Source organism: Symphodus melops (assembly GCF_947650265.1).
Source record: "Symphodus melops genome assembly, chromosome: 12".
Lineage (NCBI taxonomy): Eukaryota > Metazoa > Chordata > Actinopteri > Labriformes > Labridae > Symphodus > Symphodus melops.
The window spans coordinates 4980926-5001549 of NC_136702.1; the positions used below are offsets into that span (position 1 = coordinate 4980926).

The following is a 20624-nucleotide window of genomic DNA, read 5'->3' on the forward strand; positions in this document are numbered from 1 at the left end:
AACAGGGTTCGAAGAAGCTAACTAGACTTTTCTCCTCCATTTCGCCCAACCATCAGCAAGAGATGCATTTTAAACAGGTTTCAGATTTCTTAAGTATAGTACATCAGTATGCTTACCTGAGCAGAAGTCATCTGTGTATCGGTCGTAGGTTGCATGACAGTTTCTCTCATCACACTCGCATGTGTCTCCATGAATATCTCCCCAGTCGCCTGAGGGATCTACATCATGGCAGTTACACTCCCCACACACACAGGTACCTAACAGCAAAAAAAGATTCTCATTGTATTAATTCTCTATTTCATGTGCTCCAGCATTACAATACAGAAAACAAAGCAAAAAAGCAGCTAATTGACAGTGACGTGAAAATCAGGGTGATGCTGCTTACACATACAGTACGTGGGCGGGGTGTGAGTAATTTTTTCTACTTTAACAAATCCTGTCCCCTCAGGAGGGATATTCCTTCACTTTCGATCTCATTTTTCTTCTTTTTATCTATCTACCTGTCTATCTGTCTCTTTGTTTAACGTCTTAGGCGTTGCATCAGCTGAGCAGCAGCCAGTGGAAAACCCATTTTGTCTTATCAGAAGCGACAGAACACAGGGGAACCCCGGGGGAGCCAGGCCAGCTGGCAAGCCTATGGGCAGTGGCTGGCACGTCTGGCCCCTGGCCCTCAATTCAGTGCTCACCACTCGTAATCCCGGAGTTTGGGATTATAGAGCAATCCACTTTACTGTCACCAGAGCAGATACATCACTTTTACTTGTTACTTTTAAAACAAAATCTATAAAATCAGTGTCTTGTTTTAAATACATTCATTTTCCAAATACAGTTTTTGACCAATTTCCTGTTTTCCTGCACTACTTCCACACAAAAAGGGTTTCTCTTTCGACCTTATTATCTCAGATTTAAATTGTTTTGCTCAACAAAATCATATATAAATGCATATATTTAGCCTCCAGCATCATGTGGCTGTTATCATTCTGACAGCACGCCGGTTGGTTTATTATTAGCTCCACCAAGGAGGCTAGGTGAGCTAACAGGCGGAGGGGGTTGACAGTTTGTTGGAATGAAAGAGAATAATCTGGTGGGTATTGTCAGTCAAATCATTCACTCATTCATGTCACAGTGTGAGCAGAACAGGGGATAAAGGTGACTGTTGAGAAAAGTAAGAGAGAGGGAGAAAGGAGGATATTTCCATTATTATTCACAGCACTTAACTTACCCATAACTATACTGGGAAATAAAAGCAAATCCAGCCTCTTTATGTTACCATGTTCCTCGATCCATCTCATGATATAATCAACGGGAATTATCTCCACAATGCTTTCAAGAGGATTAATTCAGAGCATAATGGTTACATATGGAACATATATAGGGATGGGAATTGGGAGTTGTTGCAATTATAATCAGAGCCAGCATTTGTCACTTCTCAGATCTGTACAGAGTGTGTGAATAATGCACTATGACAAGATGTTTGCATAAATTGGTGCATGCAATAAACTAGGGGAAAGGCAACAAAATATATAGAAGGGTTTAATATTCATCTATGGCTACAATAAGGGTAATGTTTAAACAAGAGTTGTTTTGAAACGACTGCAGCAGCATTGTATTTTCACAATTTCCTCAGTTATTGAATTTATATGACGTAATGCAGACATTTCTTACCACCAAAGATTCACATGCGACAGCTTGGTCAGTTTTTTTAAGTCACGTTATCGTCTTTTCTGAATGCTGACCTCTCGTTGTTGTTTTTTTTTTTTTTAATTAAATATTTAAAGTCAGCTGACAAAAAAATAAAAGAGACTGAGGAGTCTCTTTTAGAAGGTAACATATTTGTAAGTTCTAAAACAGTCACATAACACACATGCATGAGATAGAGGCACGTATGCTAACCTTGGCAGTCCCTGTTAAGTCTGTTTTAAATATCGTTGTGTGTTTAATATTTGCATTTATTCACAACAATTTACTCAAACGATGGAAGGGTAAAGTGTAATTTAATTAGCTTTAGCTCTCAAACTGATAAGAGTACTCTTGAAAAACAAATCTCTGTATGAAAAAATCTGCAAAAAGAAAATCTGTTCTGTTCTGTTGGTGACAAAGTTGATACAAGTTAAGTTAAGAGGGCCATTTTTGCCCTCACTGGATTAGACCATTGGCCACAGCCACTGAAACGAGGACTATAGCCTCTGGACGTGGGGGATGCAAGGGCGTTTTTGTGCTTAGCTGAGCAATGAATGAATGCTAAATTTCTAGATTTTGTATTAAAAATAGGCCCTTTTGTGGATACAGGGCCTGAAAAAGACAGAACTAAAATGTATTACATGCAACTGAAGAGCACATTTGATTTATTCATTGAAGATTTTGTTGCAGTTGTCTCAGGAAACTGTGATATCTTGTATAAGCTGTTGTTTTTACAAAAACAGTTACGTTTCGGACTTAACAAAGTTAAATCATAGCTATCAAAGTTGAGGTAAGAAAAATTATCTTTAAGAAAAAGTAAGAATTTGAATGATAAGGGTTCATCCACTTTAAAGAACAAGCGTAAAGAACTTGTAACAAAAGCAGACCAATTTTGGTTTAAGGTAATTTGTAAGAAAAAACCTACAGTACATTTCTCCAACTGATATGAATTCCTTTTTCATTACAGTCAAAGCATCTTTGTTCTTTTCTCCTTCTCTTCATGGGATCCACTGGCCTTTGTTAACCTTCTCTATCCTGAAGAGGTGTACAAAAGGATGCTGCAGCATGAGCACAGTGGATGGATGTTCATGCTGTTTCAGCTGTGCACTTAACCATAAATCATGGGACTGGGTGCGTGTAGCTATACCTTTAAGCCCACCCTATACCACTTAGCCAGCCAGTCCAGTGTAATTAATTTTAGAGAGGTTTACTGAAATCCCTCAGGTCCACTTGAGCTGGGTATAGAAACTCTTTCTCTGACTGCCTGTCAGACAAGCTCTGATGACTATCAGTGGAATTTAAATAAGAATTTATCAACTCAGACTATATACCCTGCATTTATCTTTTTTTCCATTTATCTACTTTTTTTCCCCCCATTTGCAGTGTCCAAGGTGAATCTCAAGGATAAATCTTTTATATTGTGGTTTGACAGATGTCACGATGAACGTGGGTCTTCTTGTCATCCATGCAAAAATGATGAAGGCCCACCAAATTTTTATTTCATTTAAATGTCCACTATTTGTCACTGTTGTTTCCTGTTCACTTATTATTATGGTATAATTTTTGCTTCGTCAGTCATTGGTTAAAAACATCCAAATCTAAAAGCGGATTTCACAAACAGCCTGCTCTACCTATTTGTTATATTTTGGTTGTATTTTTATGTAATATTGTGTATGTTGGCTGCATTTCAGATAATGGACAGCTCAGTTGACAACATGCAATATTATCACAAACAATAATCAAGGCCTAACAATTTAAAATATGTACCAGACATAACCTGTATTATATGCTGGCTGTGAAACAGGTAAACAGACCTCTGTTGCTGCAGATTTTGCCATCTGGAGATGTGCACCTCCGCTTGCTTTCCCATGGGCTGATGTCACACAGGAATTCACATTTGTCTCCATGCCAACCAGCAGCACAGTAACAGTTTCCACAGTAGCACTGGCCGTGGCCTGTAAGCAGATCAGAAAGCATGTGCAACAGCTGTCATTGCTGTAGACTGAAAATTGAACAATTGAACTCCTGAACTGCAATAACAATGGTTTATGATTTGATGTGGACAATTCTTTTAAAAGATGGAAAAATAAGGCAATGCTAACTTACTTACAAGGAAAAACACAATAAATGTTATTCGAAAAATATTGAAAAACACAAAATTCCTAAATAACCCAATAAAAACTACGAAAATAAAAAACAATGTAGCAATAAAACAAAAAGACCGAAAATCAAATCAAAACAATGACATCAATGCAGACCATTGTGGAGTTGGCCTATCAGAATCAAGAATTCAATCCAGTCATAAGAATGGTATAATATGTTAAAGTGCTTTAATCGTTTCTCTCTCACTCTGAGCCAAACAAAAGGCCTAAGAGGTTAACTTAATTGTATATTTTTTAAAGCAGCAACCGTAATTAACATTGTCAATTAGGCACCAGTGCAACCTGTTGTGTAGATGCGGTGGGGAACAGGTATAATTATGCTTAGGCAATAACACAGGCTAATGCAGTAAGCAAGAAACAACAGGAATTAACTTCCAGCAGACTTTGACCTAAAAAGACATCCAGTTCTGTAGAGCTGATCGGTGATCTCAAAAATGCAGAATGCTCATTCAAAGCCTTTTTTGGGGGGGCATACCTCCACACACCTCTCCGTTGTCTTCGTCCAGGCACTCGCTGTCATCACACTCACAGAAACGTCCCGTCACCAGACCCCTGCTGTCCTCGTTGTTACACATACAGCTGCCACACTGGCAGGTGCCTGTAAAAGATATCACTTTTAGTAATGGTTTGAGCTAATTTGTTGGATAATATATTTGTAGATATATACACTCAGTTTCATGTTGAATTTCTTGTGTAAATGTTGTGTGTTTATGTATATTTGTAAATTGCATTTTTACTGCCTTTGGTTTGCATGTTGCAGTTTTTCTAATGTGTTTTTCTTGCTATTTGAAACACAGTGTGTCACATAGGTTTGCGTGTGTGTGGTCTTTTTTTTGTTGTTTTTTTTCGGTCACAGCCGACTACCTCTGTTGGAGCATACCACCCCCTGAGGGTTTTTGCAGAGCTCTTTGCTCTTCTTTTTGGGTAGGTTACACTCCTCCTGGAACTGGCAGGCATCTCCGGACCAGCCGTCATCACACTCACACATCCCACAGTCACAGTAACCGCGGTCTGAAGGGAAACAAAACACACCGCATGCAGTTTACTGTGTCTCGAATCGCTCTACAAACACAAGGAGACACATAGATGTAATCCTAAATGGATATGATGGTAGAGCAATATTCGGAAAGCTCAGGAATTATGTTTATGAGATTCATTAGGCTCCTAGGAACTTTATGCTTCCAGGGGACTCTGTTTTAACAGATGTAAAAGATAAGAAATGTACGTTAAGATGCACAAATATACATCTAGAAAGCAAAAGGCAAAACAAAGAGTCATACTGTAAATCATTGTTTAAGCTAAATTTGCAACCCTTCTGTTCAGAGCTACAATCAGTCAGTGTGATCACAACCTTATTTTCTGTGTTGAGGACCTTCAAACAGATTGACAACACTATTTTTCTTCACTCTGATGGCCGTTGTGAGTATTATGAAAACAGGGGGAATCATATGATGCAAATGAAAGCTGTTGACAAGTTATTATAAATGTTGCTCCCATTGCATTTAGCAGCGAGAGGCCTTGTATGTCACTCTCAATCATTGCCCTGACACGTTCATCATGTAAATGTGGTGTTCATTTCAAGGGCTATCCATCAGTCATTAACTACAGGAAGGTCCCCTGTCCCTCCTCATTATCCAAACGTCGTAGAGGACATCACGGTATCAGGTATAAGGATAAGAAGAAAAAGTGCTTGTGACTCTGAGACAAATTAAAAATTCTTAAGGGAAGAAACATATTTCAATGTAAATTTGATAATTATTTGTAAATATGAAGAATAGTTCCCAAACTGTTCACCTTGCAAGCCCCCCAAATGAGGGTTCCAGAAACTGAAAAGCACATACACAAACACGTACTATGAGGCCTATCCACACTTTGGTAACACTAAAGACGAACAACACTAAATGGGTAAAATACAGAATTGTATATGATTTGAGAATTGTATTTGTTCTTTATTAAGGCAAGTTACGACTCTCTGCTTGGTGATGCACAACCTCCCGGGGGCTCCCTACTTTGGGAACCACTACTCTAGGCTATTACTTTCCATCCTGACTATGTCTCGTACTGCATCTCTCAAGATGTTAAGAATGGGTTTTCCCATTTGTTGCAGATTCTTATTATCCCAATTGTAAAATAGTAAATAAATCATTTAGATTAGATCTGGATATTTGTAACCATGATATTGCTATTACAGTTATTTTGTTTGTGTATTCTACACAGTAAACAGACCCAAAGAGGTCTGTTTACTGAAATCTGGTTGTAGTTGTTGACATTTCTTTTTCGATTGTACATTTAGTTTTGCAGGAGGGAACAACCAGACATTAGCTGTTAAATCGAGTTACAACAAAGTCCTTTCAACGTAATTCAGCCAAATATTACAAAGTCACTACCTCCCACGAGCCCCCATTAATCTCTGCTTGGCAATCACTCTGACACATAAAACGGCCCTCTTTGTCTGCTAGGGGAGAGTTTATGTGTGGGAAGGTTCCTGTCTGTGGACAGTTTATCTTTCTTGGTGTTTCCTGAACAGTAATTCAGTGGCTTGAGGGTGTAAAAGTGCTTCCTACACGCTGCTGTACACATTATCTTACCTAGTGTGTCCAACCATGCAGACACATCCAATAAGGGTCAGAAAGAGAGGTTGCATAGATCTCTGTCACCCTCAATAGCAGTAATAACAAATGATGTTGCATTACCATGATTAGCTGCTAATGAGGATGGTGGCTAATGCAGATAGTTTCATGTTTAGAATAGGAAGCACCTGAGAAGTGTCAAAAACTGCATTTCCTTAAGACCCCACATGAGGCCGGTTCCAAAAGAGAGTCAATCTCCTTCAGGTACGATACTTAAACTTGCAATTTTAGATGCTTGCTAGCAGTTATCTAAGCTAATCTGAGTCACTTAACTTCATCAATTTTTGTTTTATGTTACCTTTGGGGGGGGGTTTTTTTCATGAAATTACAAGTCTTTTTTTGCAAGGCCACCCAATTGTCTGAGTTTCAGTCTTTTAGGTAAGTGAAAATTTAACATTGTACTATTCACTGTATTTGTTAGCATTAGCAGGTATCTGTGCATGGGGATTGTTGTTTGCTTCTCCCATAGACTGTTCTCCTCGTGTAAAAGATGACAAACCATTAATCTTTAATAAATTAAAGACCCAGCTCTTTCATGAACACCTGCACACTTGATTTTGATGAGGATGGTGATGATGATATTGATGTTGGTTTTATTTGATAATAACAATGAGATTATTTAGAATAGTTTTGATGGATTTTAGAACTTTGTGCACTCCCTGTCAGTACTTGTCTTTAAACTTAAAGCTGTTCATTTGCAGTAACTGTTGTTTCCTGCTTTCTGTTTTCTTGCTTGAGTTGTACTTTACATCACTTTGGTTAAAAGTCTATGCTTAATGAATTGTAGAAAACAATTGTGGAAGTGACCAGTTCTTTTATTTCATCTGTTTGTGCTGTACACTGCTGCTAGCGCTCTGAACGGAGATATGATCTAGCAACTAGCAGCTCGTCAGCTAGGTTTTTCCTACCTGCTAAGTAATTTAAATAACAAAATCTCAAGACATATTTTCATCAGAAAAAAACAACAACATTTAATTCTGTGGGAAAGATAATGGTGAAGTAGTTAATTGGCCTGTTTATTAATATGGAAACAGACTGTAAAACCACTTTAGCATGCATAGCCAACCCGTTGTTCCATCTTTGCAGCGGCCAAAATGCAAAAATTGAGGCTTATAAAGGCAGTTGACATTAGAAAGGGTGACCTAATGGTGGCAACTTTCATAATTTAGAATCTATGTTGCAGGATGTATTTTCTTCCTGATTTTAAACACGTATATACTTTTAGCAAATACAAAAAATGTGGAGCATAAAAAATGCTGTTTTTTTTGTTGCAATTACTAGATGATTACATGAAACCAAAAGCAATTTCCTCCTTATGATTAGATCATTTGTATCACTTTTATTTTCAGCAGTTTTGAGACTATTCTGAGTATTTGATGCATTTTCAATTATAAGCAACACTGTAATGGCAGTCATAAATAAAATAATGCATATAATGTAAATAAACCCCCAGAGATGGTCTCTATGCTTATTTATTATTTCCACTTAATTGTTCTCCTATAAAGGACATTTCCCCCACTTATTTTGTTCAGATCATATTCTCCATAACATGAGACTCATTTCAGCGGGTAATTATTCCTGCTTGCTTCCTGCTCCCCGTGGGTTATGGAGCGTGAAACGGCTGAACATCAGCTCATGTTCTATGGAAAATATGTAGGAGACACCTGTCTCAGGTAATAACTCGTCCACTTTGTCTTCCTTCCTGTCTTATATACCTCTCTATCCAGGCATTCAGTTGTCAATTTTGGTGACATCATCATCTAAAAATATACCCAGTCGTGGGCTGTGGGCTGTAAGTGATTAGTGTAGCGTTGTCTATCTACATGCATAAATAAACCCAAATTGCTATGAGTTCATATTTGTGTAATGTTAAGTTAATACAAAGTCCAGAAATGTCTGCATTAAAAGGACAGTCAGAATGTAATGTGTCAAACTACATTATGATGGAAGCCACCAGAATGCTGTGTTTTTGACAACCCAGCCCACTGACTGTACAAGAAAAGCTAAATAATGTGCAGACAAATAAATAAATATAGAGTTAGTCTCTGATTTTGGTGAAACTAGATTCTACTATTTCACAGAGTTCTTTCTGATGGAAACTAGCCTTCCAAACACTGTATAGCTATAGAAAAACACTTGTCCTGATTCCATGAAGTCATCGGGAGCTGTAAAGGGTCCTAATCAAAACAGCTTTTTACTAGTAAACTTGGACAGACTTGAGTAGCTTTTTTATACTTGCAGCCCACGCTGGAATCATTAGGTGACTCACCACTCAGGCACACTGCCTCACAAAGCTCAGAATATCAAAGAAGAGAGCACATCAAAATATTATGTACTGGGAACCAAAAAAATAGATTCATAATGGGCTGTAATGGCTTAAGGACTGCATTCCACTGTGTCTCTATTTTTTATTTATTTTTTCTTTTGTAAATCAACATAAATTCTGCATCAAACATATTAGTTGGATTTGATAGATGTCTAGGATTAGGGAGTTTTTAATTTCATGTTGACTGTTCATATCCTCTGTCTATTATTGTACATTTTGGAAGCAACTTCATAGCTTTATGTCATTCTGGCTGAAAGCGCATTTGGAAGAGTTTGATTTGAAACAGCAATGGACAAGCTGACTTCCTATGTACTGCTGACATGAAAACCCCTTGGGTGGGATCCTCTATGGCTCTGTTAAGGGGGCAAAGAGCCCGCGGGGCCAAGCCAGGAAAAGAATAGAGGCTCTCGAAATAAAAATAGCCTGGGCGAGAGAAAGTGGAAGAAAGAAGGCTAAAATGTACGCTTCCCAGATAACAACAACCATCAGGGGGAATGGCTTTTTTTCTTGGCTGCTTCTTAGGGAGGGAGGAAAGGACACGTAATAAATATAACATAATAAAGTCTGCCAGAATCATAAAGTTACAGATTATTCTGGAGCATACAAATACTTGGCCTTCTGCCTCAATCCACAGTGGCTCTTGGGAAGTTAGTTTTAGTTTTTAGTAAGACATCTTGACACAAAGCCTGTCCTGAGTTTAGATTTTTCTGTATAGTTAAACAGTCAGTCATAACTTAGCAAAGTCATTACCAGAACTTCATGTCAGTGATTTTTATATCAACTGTCCCTTTCTCTGAACGATTATGACATATGGCTGGTCAAAACATGTAGTGAGTAACGAAGACTAGCAACCTACCTGCCTCATACAGCAGTAGGATACTTTGCTTGCTCCACCAGAGGTTTCTATTACTTTGTGTGTCGTCACGTGAAAATTATGAATTACAGAGTCGAAAGGATGCAGGGACTTCTCAGTCGCGGATCCCACGTTTCAGGCGCAGATTTGTAATAATGGTACCCGAATCAGAACAACTCTAATTACAGTAAATGTTATTTAAAATTATTTGATGAAAGAAAATTTAGCTAAATGAATTATAATGTCCCAAAGAAGATTAAACTCAAAGATGATTGCTTTCCAAGAGCTTCAGTCTTGGTATAATAGTCTAATGCTGTTCACTATTGAAGCAGTAATTATTAACAAGTGTTGTAATTACAAGAGTGTTTTCATTGGGACAATTCTATTCGTGCAGAGCCCCCGGCCACCCTCTGTGATTCTGACAATGGAAAAACCATAAATCGCATATTCTCTGAACACAGAGAAAAACATTTGGCTCAGTTTAGAGAGAGAGAGAGAGCGACAAAAAAAATGACAGGGAGAGGGAGGGCTCATCAGTGAGAAGGAAAAAGAGCGACAGCTGTGAAAGAGAGAATGGAAACACTGCCACGTTGACCCTTATCTTTGTCAACAGTGGAGTGATGACCAAAATGTTAAAAAAAACTTTTGCAGCTTGATTTGAATTTTCCTTTAAATAGGCCTATTCAAGATCGGAGTTAACTGCTCAGTTAAAACCCCAAACACTCTAAACTGGAACAGAGGAAGAGAAAAAGGAACAGTGAAATGAAACAAGCTGAGTGAAATGACGGGGAGTTTTTGCACAGTTGGTGGCCAGATGTTAGCCCTGGTCAACATGCCTGTGCTCTATATGGGATGTATCAAAGGGAGCAAAAACATGTCAAGGGCAAATGTATTTATAGAACAAACAAGGTTGGTACCAAAGTGCTTTACAGCGGGCATGAAAACAAACTTCACAAGAGAATGTAAGAATACATTAAAAAGCAATTAAAATATGATCAGGACACATGACAAGGCAAGAATACATGCACACAACCTTGCACATACATACACTCTAACAGGTAGACAAACACACAAAACATGACGGTTTAAATGAAACAAGGTAAGATAAAAATCAAGTAAAGAGTGACAACATCCGTGCTCTATGGGGGAAAGAAACTGAATCACATTTTCCTTCAACTTTAGATCAGCCTGATCTTTGACTTTTCAAAGCTTTTCACTGGAGGGTTTTTATAACACATCATTTACACATACTGTTCACTAGTGTGACCATGTGGATTAGTGAGAATTAAAATATGCAGGTTTGAATTTCCTGACAATAAAAACAAAGTAGGCCCTCCATATATTTTTTTTTGTAGAATTCTTCTCTCTTTTGTTTAGATGGGGATTTAATTGAGATAGTGGCTATCTCAAGGATCCCCAATGAGACAAATTAGAAAACCTAATATGCTTATGTACAATCCCTGGGCAGAACACATTTATAGACTTCAATATCTTGACTGCAGGATAAACTAAAAGATCATAAAAAATCCCTACAAACAAGAACAAGATGTTTTCTCTGTTTTTATTTTTACTCCTTGTGATAGTACATGAGGCTTATTCAGAAGTGCAATGACAAGTAGTTCCTTTAGTGGCCACTTGAGGCTGGTGCCCTCATTAAAACCAACCTTTTTAACAGTAGAAATAAAAGTGTTTACAGTCTTGAACAAACAACTGTTTCAACTGTTTCGTTTTTTCTACTCTAAACAGTATGGGTGATAAAGTTTGAGTGAGTCATCCCTTTTAATTGCATTTAGCCTTGAGTTCTGAATAATTAGAGGCATGGTCACTGTAAGTGCATACCCTCATTTTCAGCCAGACATCAACACAAACAATTCAGTCACTGAACTTAACCTCCCCATCATGTTTGTGTTATTGGGGCCTTTAGGAGATTTCGCAAAGTGAGCTTTGTTTGCTTTTTTGATCCGATAAATAAACAACTCCTCTTAGCTCTCCTCTTATTTTGTGGAAAATTCATAAGCTACAAATAATGCAAGTTTATGAATTTTAAATGTGTTTATATTTGATAACTTAGTGTTTGTGGATCTCTTGCTTCTTTACAGCACCAGCCTCTAATCCGAATATTTCCACCTCTGGCTGAAGAAAACCAACATGGCGGCAGAAAACACTAAACTTGGGTAATGAATTGGCAGAACGAATGGGTGATACTTCCTTTATTTTTAAATTGAGTGCCCAAATCTACAGTGCCCAAAATGTTGACAGTTTGATCCCAACTTCTGCAGTTAACATGTCAAAGGTTCCTTGGGCAAGACACCAAACTCAAAAAAGCCTCAGATGGCATAGCCAGTGGCATGTGAATGTGTATGAATAGGATTAGTTCATGCTGATAGGCACTTTACATCCCAGCCACTGCCATCAGTGTGTAAACATGTGAGGGTCTTATTTTGACAATTTGAAAAACACATTTTCTACATAGGTTTTTATGCCATCAAAATATGCCCAGCTTCTCCATCCAGCTTGACTTGTTGCTCTTATTTAAAAGGCCTGAATTAGTCCATGCTTGCCCGATGAATGCCATTTAAGCTATAAGACCATCTCCATGCCAGGAAAGCTAATGTTTTTGGAAAAGATAAACACACAGTTTATCCCCGAGGAGAAAAAATCTATCGGATCTTATCAGTGGGCAGTTGTGAGAGGCAGAGATAAGCGAGCCGCGGGGAGAGAAATTGGCTGCAGATCTCAGACAGCTGAGCGTGCATCCTGCATGGGCTGCTGAGTAACCTGGGGGGAGAGTATAGGGGGGTATTTTTTCTCAATATGCTTTGAATATGTTGCTGGGCCTTTTATGCACACAGACATATGGCAGTACAGTATGTGTGAACGGGTGTAGCTCCTGAGAAGGAGCCTGATCCTGGCTGTGTGTGTCTGTGTACAGTGTGTTTCTGGGTGTTAAAACCCATCCTTCTTCTTATATGTCTCGGTTCCATTTTGCAGCCTGTGTTCCAGTGAGTGAAACCCTATTATCAGGCTGAACAGGGCCTTCTCGCTCCAGACTGCTGAACCATAATGAGGTCTTCACAGCAGCCAACTTGTCTGCCCAAATAAATCACTCCACCCCTCACATGCACACACACACACACACACACACACACACACACACACACACACACACACACACGTGCATGCATATCTCCATTAGGCCTGTTCTGGATGCACACATATCTCCATTAAATCCTGACACTCATAGCTTGGTGGCTGCAGGGGACAGCGAACACAAAGACGGAGGTTCTTTTTTCTTTACATTAACATAACGTTGGCAGTCTTTCTCATTACTTCTGCAAAGACTTATCTTTTTGTATGTCAAGTCTCGACAAACATATTTTTAACTAATTCAAGCTCATACAATCACACTGTAATAATATATTACTTTGTAATAATTGTGATGATTGAAATATACAGTCATATTTTAGGCTGTAGTTTGTGGTGAAATTAAAATTCAATGCACTATTCTAAGAAGTTTTTTTTTTTTTTACAATACATATCTTGAAGTTAGCCTCTTAAACTCCAAATGTGTTAATGTCAATGTATTATAGCAGAAGTTTTTTTTTAATTTAAACCTCCATTTACTCAAATAGAAATGTAGCAAAACATTAACATTCATTTTGGAGTACTGTTCAACTCAACCTGATAAACAGAAGCCAACATTCACTGTTGTTTTACCTCTGTTGTGCTTTCAAGTGGCCCCTTGGGGGGACGTCTGGCTCCTTAGCTACGAAAATTGTTCCAATTGATAGTCGCTAATTTTATCTGCAAAGGTTGGGTTTTTGTATGCAGTCAGGTAGCACATTATGTATTTATGTAGCTTTAAGCTAACAATAGATGGCTGCTTCTACTGAAAATGAATGTAGTGAGATATAACAACATTTTGGCTCTGAAAACGTAAAGCTTAGGGGAGCTTCAAGATCAAATGATAGTTTCCCTGCATCACAATAATTCCTTAAAACAAAATGGACAAAACAACACCTCTCTGGATGTGAAGCCAAAAGATTCAGAGCTCCTCCTACTGATTGGCTGCAGTTTAAGTCATGAGAACTGCCTCCCACATGTCAACATATAGAACACAGAGGCAGAGGGGCCTTCTAGTAAAATGTGACATCACAAATTTGACAGTTTCATGTTGCAGTATTGCTTATTTGCTTCATCTTTAAAAGTGATTTGTTATTTGTTATAGTATGTTGGCAAACACTGTACTTACTGTTAGACACTTTTTGCAGCCAATGTTTAAGATCAGATCTAAAAATGTAGGAATTTGTCAGGAAAGAAAGTGACTCAGTGTGTTTGGTGTGTTTATTCTGAAAAGTGTGTACAACAGGGAAACACTTCAAAAGTTAGACTTCGGAGTATGCCAAGCACAGACCAACAGACTAATCTAGCTCTTTTTTTTTCTCTTCAAAAATAGAAAAAAAGAGAGAAATAGCTCCTTTGTAATATGCTGGTCAGTGAACTCTACTTTCATGTTGGAAAATTAATGTGCAAAGTGGAGAGTATCTCAGGAGGCAACTTGTTATTGAGTGTGGATGCACTCTCAAGTGTTCTCTTTTACAACTTGTAAAAATATTCATACAAAAGTTCAAAGCCTCCCAACAAAAGCTAATGCCTTGGTAACTGATGTGAACAAACCAGCTGTCTATAACCAACAAAATCCCTTTCAAGTGTTGCCAAGGTGATGTTTGCTTTCAAAGACAAAATGCACACCTCTGATTTGGCAACAAAGAGAGACACACAGTGGTACCAAAATGCTCCAAATACACTCCAATACACGTCTTTTAGTATATGAAATCACATCAAACGAAAAGATATTAAAAGCCTCAATACAAATAGCAGGATTGTGGAGGACTCTTAAGCTTTTTTTTTTTCTCTGAATACCTGTCTGAAACAGATGGTAAACATCTGAGGCCTTTTGCCAAACTCATAATGTATTGCCCACAGTGAGGAGCTCTCCTGCATCATTTACTGACCCTTCCCTAACAACAATATCAAGTAGTAAACGCTTGGAGCCATTTGCACTACTTCAGAGTCTGATGAAACATGACAAAAAGCTTTTCTAGGAAAGTAGTCCAATAATACAAACATACTCCAGCAACCATCAACATCTGTTCTTTGTATCACACTTATAAATCTACGCACCATTGCAAGTTTTCCCAATATATGTGGCACACAACCAGTCATGGCACTCGCAACGTGGTCCAAAGAACTTTCCTGGATCCCTTGCTTCGCAGATGCAGACGCCGCAGTCACAGCGGCCCCGCCCACTGCAGATTTTGCCATCAGGTGTCCGGCAGCGGCGGAGGGATGACTCCGCGGACAGCCGACACTCACCACCCACCTGGCTGGGAAAAAGAGAGAAGGTCAGTTGTAACGCAGCTTTGAAAACTTCTAAAAGTCAAGGGTCAAATGTACTGCCATCTGTGTCTGTTTTCAATACAAAGACCACGTGAGTGGAAACAGTTTTGCCCAGATGTTGAACACACGTCTACCTTTAAACATCAAATATAACGCAATCAGGTTGTTTGTTATGTATGATATTGGTAGTATAAGAAAATCCATTCATTATTTCATACACCTTAAGAGACAGTTTTTTCTGTAGTCCAAAGCTTCTATATATGATGAGCTTGGTGTTTACCATTACCCCCAGTTGGCAGGGCGATGCAAGTTGGCAATAATAACGTTTATCTTAAGACTTTAAAAATACTGCCAATTTTTTAATCTGGTAATTAATGAAAAAATAAGCAATTTCCAGTTCAAATAAATCATTTAAATTTGCTGCTCCAGGATTTCTAAACCGTGGGAATGGATTTGTTAGGCCGGTTTATTTTCATACAAGGGCCTTCAGAGACTCAGAAGAAACCCACATGGATACGTTCAGTAAAAATATCATGACTAGGGTTTAATAAAGTGCAAGCATATGTTTGTTTTGTCACCATTGCCAAGGTCAGACTACACATTATACTGTAAGCATGATAAAAAGACGATCTGGCAGACGTTGGCCTTAAGGATCCGTCTGCCCCAAAACTGGAAGTTGATGTCTGATTTTTTGAGGGTTTACCAAGACACACAGTAAATTGTTAACAGTCTTCTTTCTGGGTGTTGTTTAACCCAGCCCCTCTTACTTCCAGTGTCATTATATTGGTTGTAACAATTGGTTGGGTATCATCATGTATTCTGTCATGTTCAGTATTTATTTCACATAGATAAACAACCCTCTTCCAGATGCTGGTTGTTTGTATGTTTGACAGATACATCAACTCCAACTGACTGCTCAAGTAGACTTCCCCACTTCTTCCAACTGAAGTAATGCCATTTGAACCAATAAGCCAATAATATATACATGGTAGTATCAGGATGTATTGACCACCTGTCTATGCTGTTGTATGGATGTTTTTGGACTCATAATGTACTGAAACATAGTGTTTATTTTTGAGGCGTGTTAGGCTAATTGGGATGATGTGAACAATTTTCCTTCACTAATCTTTCAGTAACCAAACCTTAACTTCGATGCAATTTGTTGGTATTTTACTGGATCTTCCTGAACTACTAGTGGGAAGAAATGCAAGGATTTCAACTTGCAGCCAGTCATTTTGGGTCATATAAAGATAAAAATCACAAATAAGGAATCAAAAAATTAATAAATTGAAGGGATTAAATGAATAAATCAAATTTTAGAAATACCTCAGTTGCCTTTTCCTTGAGCTCACGCCCAAGCAGCTGTTTCTGAGCTCCGTCTTTCCTCTTTGGGATCTCTCTGTGTGATTTGTTTCATTTGGATGCTGTCTGACATTCTTGTTCTATTCCTGCCCTCTCAGACTGTCCAGTTTGGAAACAGTAGACATATTTCAAACAATCAATGGGTGTACAGTACCCAGCACTCCCTGTGTAATATGTTCAGAATGTGAGTGATCTATGTGTCATTTGGAGGTTATTCAAGTTTTACTTTACACATGTTTCACCCACTGAAAGCTTTGACTGGCTTCATCACACTCCTTTGTTAACTTCCTCCATACTTGAGTGAGCCATAATTCATTCTTTGAACAACATGACTAAGAAGTATTGACCTCTTGACCTCTTGAGAGCAAGTATAACCCAATTGGGTCTGGAATTAAATAATATAAGAAACCTTTTTTTTAAAAAGTGCAATCAGTTTATAGGTTAAGGTTTAGTTGCACAGCTTCGCATTGTTTTAAAATAAAACATTGAGAACAAAGCCACTAACAAATGTTGTGGAAGTAAAATAAATGATTGAAAAATTAAAAATAAAGGCAAAGTTTTGTTTGCATATCTTAAAGATGTCCAGATTGAGACTGGCCAATACACATGTTTAATATAGCACAAGACAGGTTGCAAGATGCATCAGTTCAAAACAGACATAGAGGAAATTAATATTCTTTTTTTTCTTCTTACAAACAAAACAATTTCATGTCTAAGAATTTGTCGAAAATTGCACATTTATTTTAATTCCAAAAAAACGTTTTTTAAATTCAGATAATGCTCCTTTGAGGGACTTTCACTTAATCTGATTTTCAGCAACTGTCACAAAGAAATCTTTTTACTGATCTCTCCCTGTATGTTTAAGAAGTGTCTATCAAGAAAAAAGGCTGGAAAAAGGCTCTTCCACCAGTTTGCTTACCCTGCCTGACACCTACCCTATTGAAGGGATGATAGCATATGAAATTTAAGCGTGCAGAAATAATCTTATTTGTTTCTTATGGTCTTATGAGTTTGAAGAAGTCATACAGAGGGATCAGTATTATGGTATTATTATTTGTTTCATTACCAGATAAGAAATTCCCCATAGTAGCTTTAAAGTTTTACTTTACTTGTTTTTAAAGGGACAAAAACTCCTTTTTAAAAATGTTTACTCTATGGAGGGTTGTCAATTGAAATTAACTTCTTTGTTGCTCATTAAACACCCAATATTGAAACCCTATTGCCTTTGCCTTCAACTAATTCACACTGCCCCATCCTGCTCCAGCCTCTGCTGCCCTGCATCATAAGTGTTACATCTACTGTGAGCCTGTTTTAGCTCTGCTGCTGTCAGGGCTGTTTGGACTGCAGGGTTCTTTTCTTGACTCAGCCTCAGCAGCATAAGACTTTGTATGGACAGTGTAATACAATAAAGATAACAGTAAAGACAACGCTCGTGGAGAGTATCCTTAATTCAAGTGTCAATACCTTTTTTAACTCTACTCAGAAATAATGGGTCAATATTAATGTTTAATCTCATCTGCTATTGGCGTACTGCAGCTTATCTTTTTTTAGTAAAGATAAAAATAAAGTTAGGCATGTTGACAGAATCAGAGAACAAATTGGGACATTATTTCATTGTGTGTTCTGTGACTGCACAAATATCTGATTGGCCATCTTCTCTTGCCAGTTGAGTTAGTTTAAGTGTCTAGAAAAAAAAAGGGCAAACAAAAATTTTCCACTGCTGCTGCACATGATAAACTGGAATTGGGTATGTCAGCCTTATTTTTTTTTTTTTTTCCAAATCTGGCGCTTATGTTTCAACAACACATTTGTATTTCATCATGTGGTCTCAGACGTTTTCAGCTCGAGTAAAGCATCTGTGCGACCTGTCACTTCCCCAGTGATGTGCCTCCTTCGGGACTCTGGGCTTTTTGAGCCCATAGAAGAGATTTCCCTCGGAACCTATTTTCTACCCAAGAAAAACAGGTGTACTTTTATGTCCAGCTCAGTGAATCTCAATGCATTTCATTTCTCCATCTTGGGAAACAAGAAAAAATGGCACAGTAACTGTCTGCCCCATGTGTGCTTTGGTATTGGAACAGACAGCCTCTGTGAGAATGGAGAAGCAGATGTTTTTGATGTCAATGCCACGCTGTAGAGGCCTGGAATGGAATTTAAATCCAACAACAAATCAATAAACAAAACCAGCATCGAGAAAAGCTCACCGGCGTCTGAACTAAAACATGCAAGTTTGTTCTATTACTCTATCAAAGCAAATCATTTGCAGGAAATCCATGCTTCTATTCCAATGAAAATATCTTAGGAGGAGACAGTAAAGTATTTTCAGACCAAACAGGAACAAATCTGGAGTCTCTTATTCTGTATATACATGTCCAATTTGAGAAAATACCTGTTTTAAGTTGAAACTTGTGCTGGAACAAGTAATAGTAATAATTCACTTTAATGGAAAACAGATGTTTGTCATGTGACATGACAAAGTCCTCATGTCACAGATGTTTTGATTGTATTTTATTCATATTCATTTCTGTATCATATGGCCCATTTCGCCTTTAATGTAAAGGAGGAGAGAGATTGCAGGGCTCAGGTGAGATTTGAACCAACAGCCACTGTGACAAGGAATATAGCCTCTGCCCACACTCGAACTACTGAGCTAAACCGATGCTCCTTTTTGACAGTTTTAGAACTTTTTTTTGGTCATGCTTGTGTTTGGGTTAAAATCTCTATGGGCTCCAATTGCATCATGTCACTGCCAATTTGGATCTTTACCCCTGTGCCAAAATTGCTTCACAACCTGTTGTTGTACCTGTGGGCTTTTGTCTGCTGAATTTTACGGCCCATAAGGAAGCAGATGAGAAAAGGTTATGTATTGAAAGTCTTAAGAGAACAGGTGGTGCAGAAGCTTATTGATGTTGACATTGTGGATGTTGTTTTCCGTGAGTGTTGTCCGTACAAGGAGAGGCCATAACATTTCATTTTTGCTCTTTTAGCACCCAACCTTTTTACAGTGTGAGATTTAATGATGGCGTCGTACAACAGGTAAACATACAAGGTAGAAAACATTTGCATTCATTGGGTAAAACAATTGAAAACCCCGTAATTAGCTGGATTATCAGCTTTCCATGCTAAAGTGTGCGTGGGTTTGCCACTGCTGTCAAATAAATGCTTTGCACTGTACACTCTAACATACACAATCTAATCACTGCACAGCCACGGTGCACCTGCTTGAAGTAAACACCCCGTCTCCTTCTGCAGCTGAGTTAAGTTAGAATCATATGGGAACATTTACAGTCCTGCTGACTGAGGCGCTCCTTTAAAGGACCTAGGTAAACAGAATTCAGTCTGTGACATCCATATTTTACAAAGTGCCACTTACTTACTCTGTGTTATTTTCCCACACTTGATTTCATTTAAACATAAAACTCAAAACTTAAAAAAGGAAATGAATCCTTTGAGGTTGTTTCATTTGTAAAGATGACGTAAAATCTGTGTTGCAGTCACATAAATGCTTCATTGTTTTCAGCTAATATCTTTCCTCTAGATTTTGCATGAATTTATTTTTGCAAAGTTCTGAAATGACAAAAAAAAAAAAAAAACCTTAGTACAGCCAAAATGTCAGTGAAGCTTCAAATTCATGACCACAAAAGCTGTCATAAAGTTCTACTAATTCCTTTCAGCTGGGACGTGCAAATAAAAGCAGATGAAATTGAATGTTTTGACAAATATTGGGGAGAAAAAGCAGACTTCTCCCCGTGACTTGGCATGCAGGCTTATTGGCAAGACAAGAAGTGTAAAGAAACCACAAGTAACAACTGCAGATGCAGACTTCATGTATAGGCACAAACTTTCCCACATTGTTCTCTCCAACTGTCGTCTTTGTCAGCAAAATAGTGCACCTCCCTCTTCCTCCTTGCTCCCTACACTACCCCAAAAATAAACAAGAAAAAACAACTCACCTCACCGACTGTAACAAAGTGTACTCCACGGTAGAGAGCAGAATGAGAAACAACGGCACCAACATGGACTGTACCAAAACCTCAGTGTGCATGTTTAAATCCCACAGAAACCTGAAGTAAAGTAGCTTGAAGGAATTTTCCCAATCTTTCTCCCCTTAAACAGACAGGACAGGAAGAGAGAGTGAGAGAGAAAAAGAAAAAAGGAGAGAAGCAGAGAAGGAGCAGCAGGCTGGGCCTGAACTAGCTCTATCCCTTCAG

At 38.2% G+C, this 20624-nt stretch overlaps 1 protein-coding gene across 2 annotated transcripts in view; it reads right to left on the reverse strand.

The window, feature by feature from the left end:
* Positions 1–20624, reverse strand: part of itgbl1 (integrin, beta-like 1) — a 42032-nt gene extending 21408 nt beyond the window's left edge. For both annotated transcript variants that reach the window (XR_013780239.1, XM_079357228.1), the window contains exons 1-6: positions 20367–20624; positions 14836–15038; positions 4707–4853; positions 4318–4440; positions 3495–3635; positions 117–257 (exon numbers count right to left, since the gene is read on the reverse strand). Coding sequence is in view for 1 of the 2 variants with exons in the window: in XM_079357228.1 (XP_079213354.1) it covers positions 117–257; positions 3495–3635; positions 4318–4440; positions 4707–4853; positions 14836–15038; positions 20367–20458 (847 nt within the window). In the remaining variant the exon portion in view is untranslated. The remainder of the gene's footprint in view (positions 1–116; positions 258–3494; positions 3636–4317; positions 4441–4706; positions 4854–14835; positions 15039–20366) is intronic.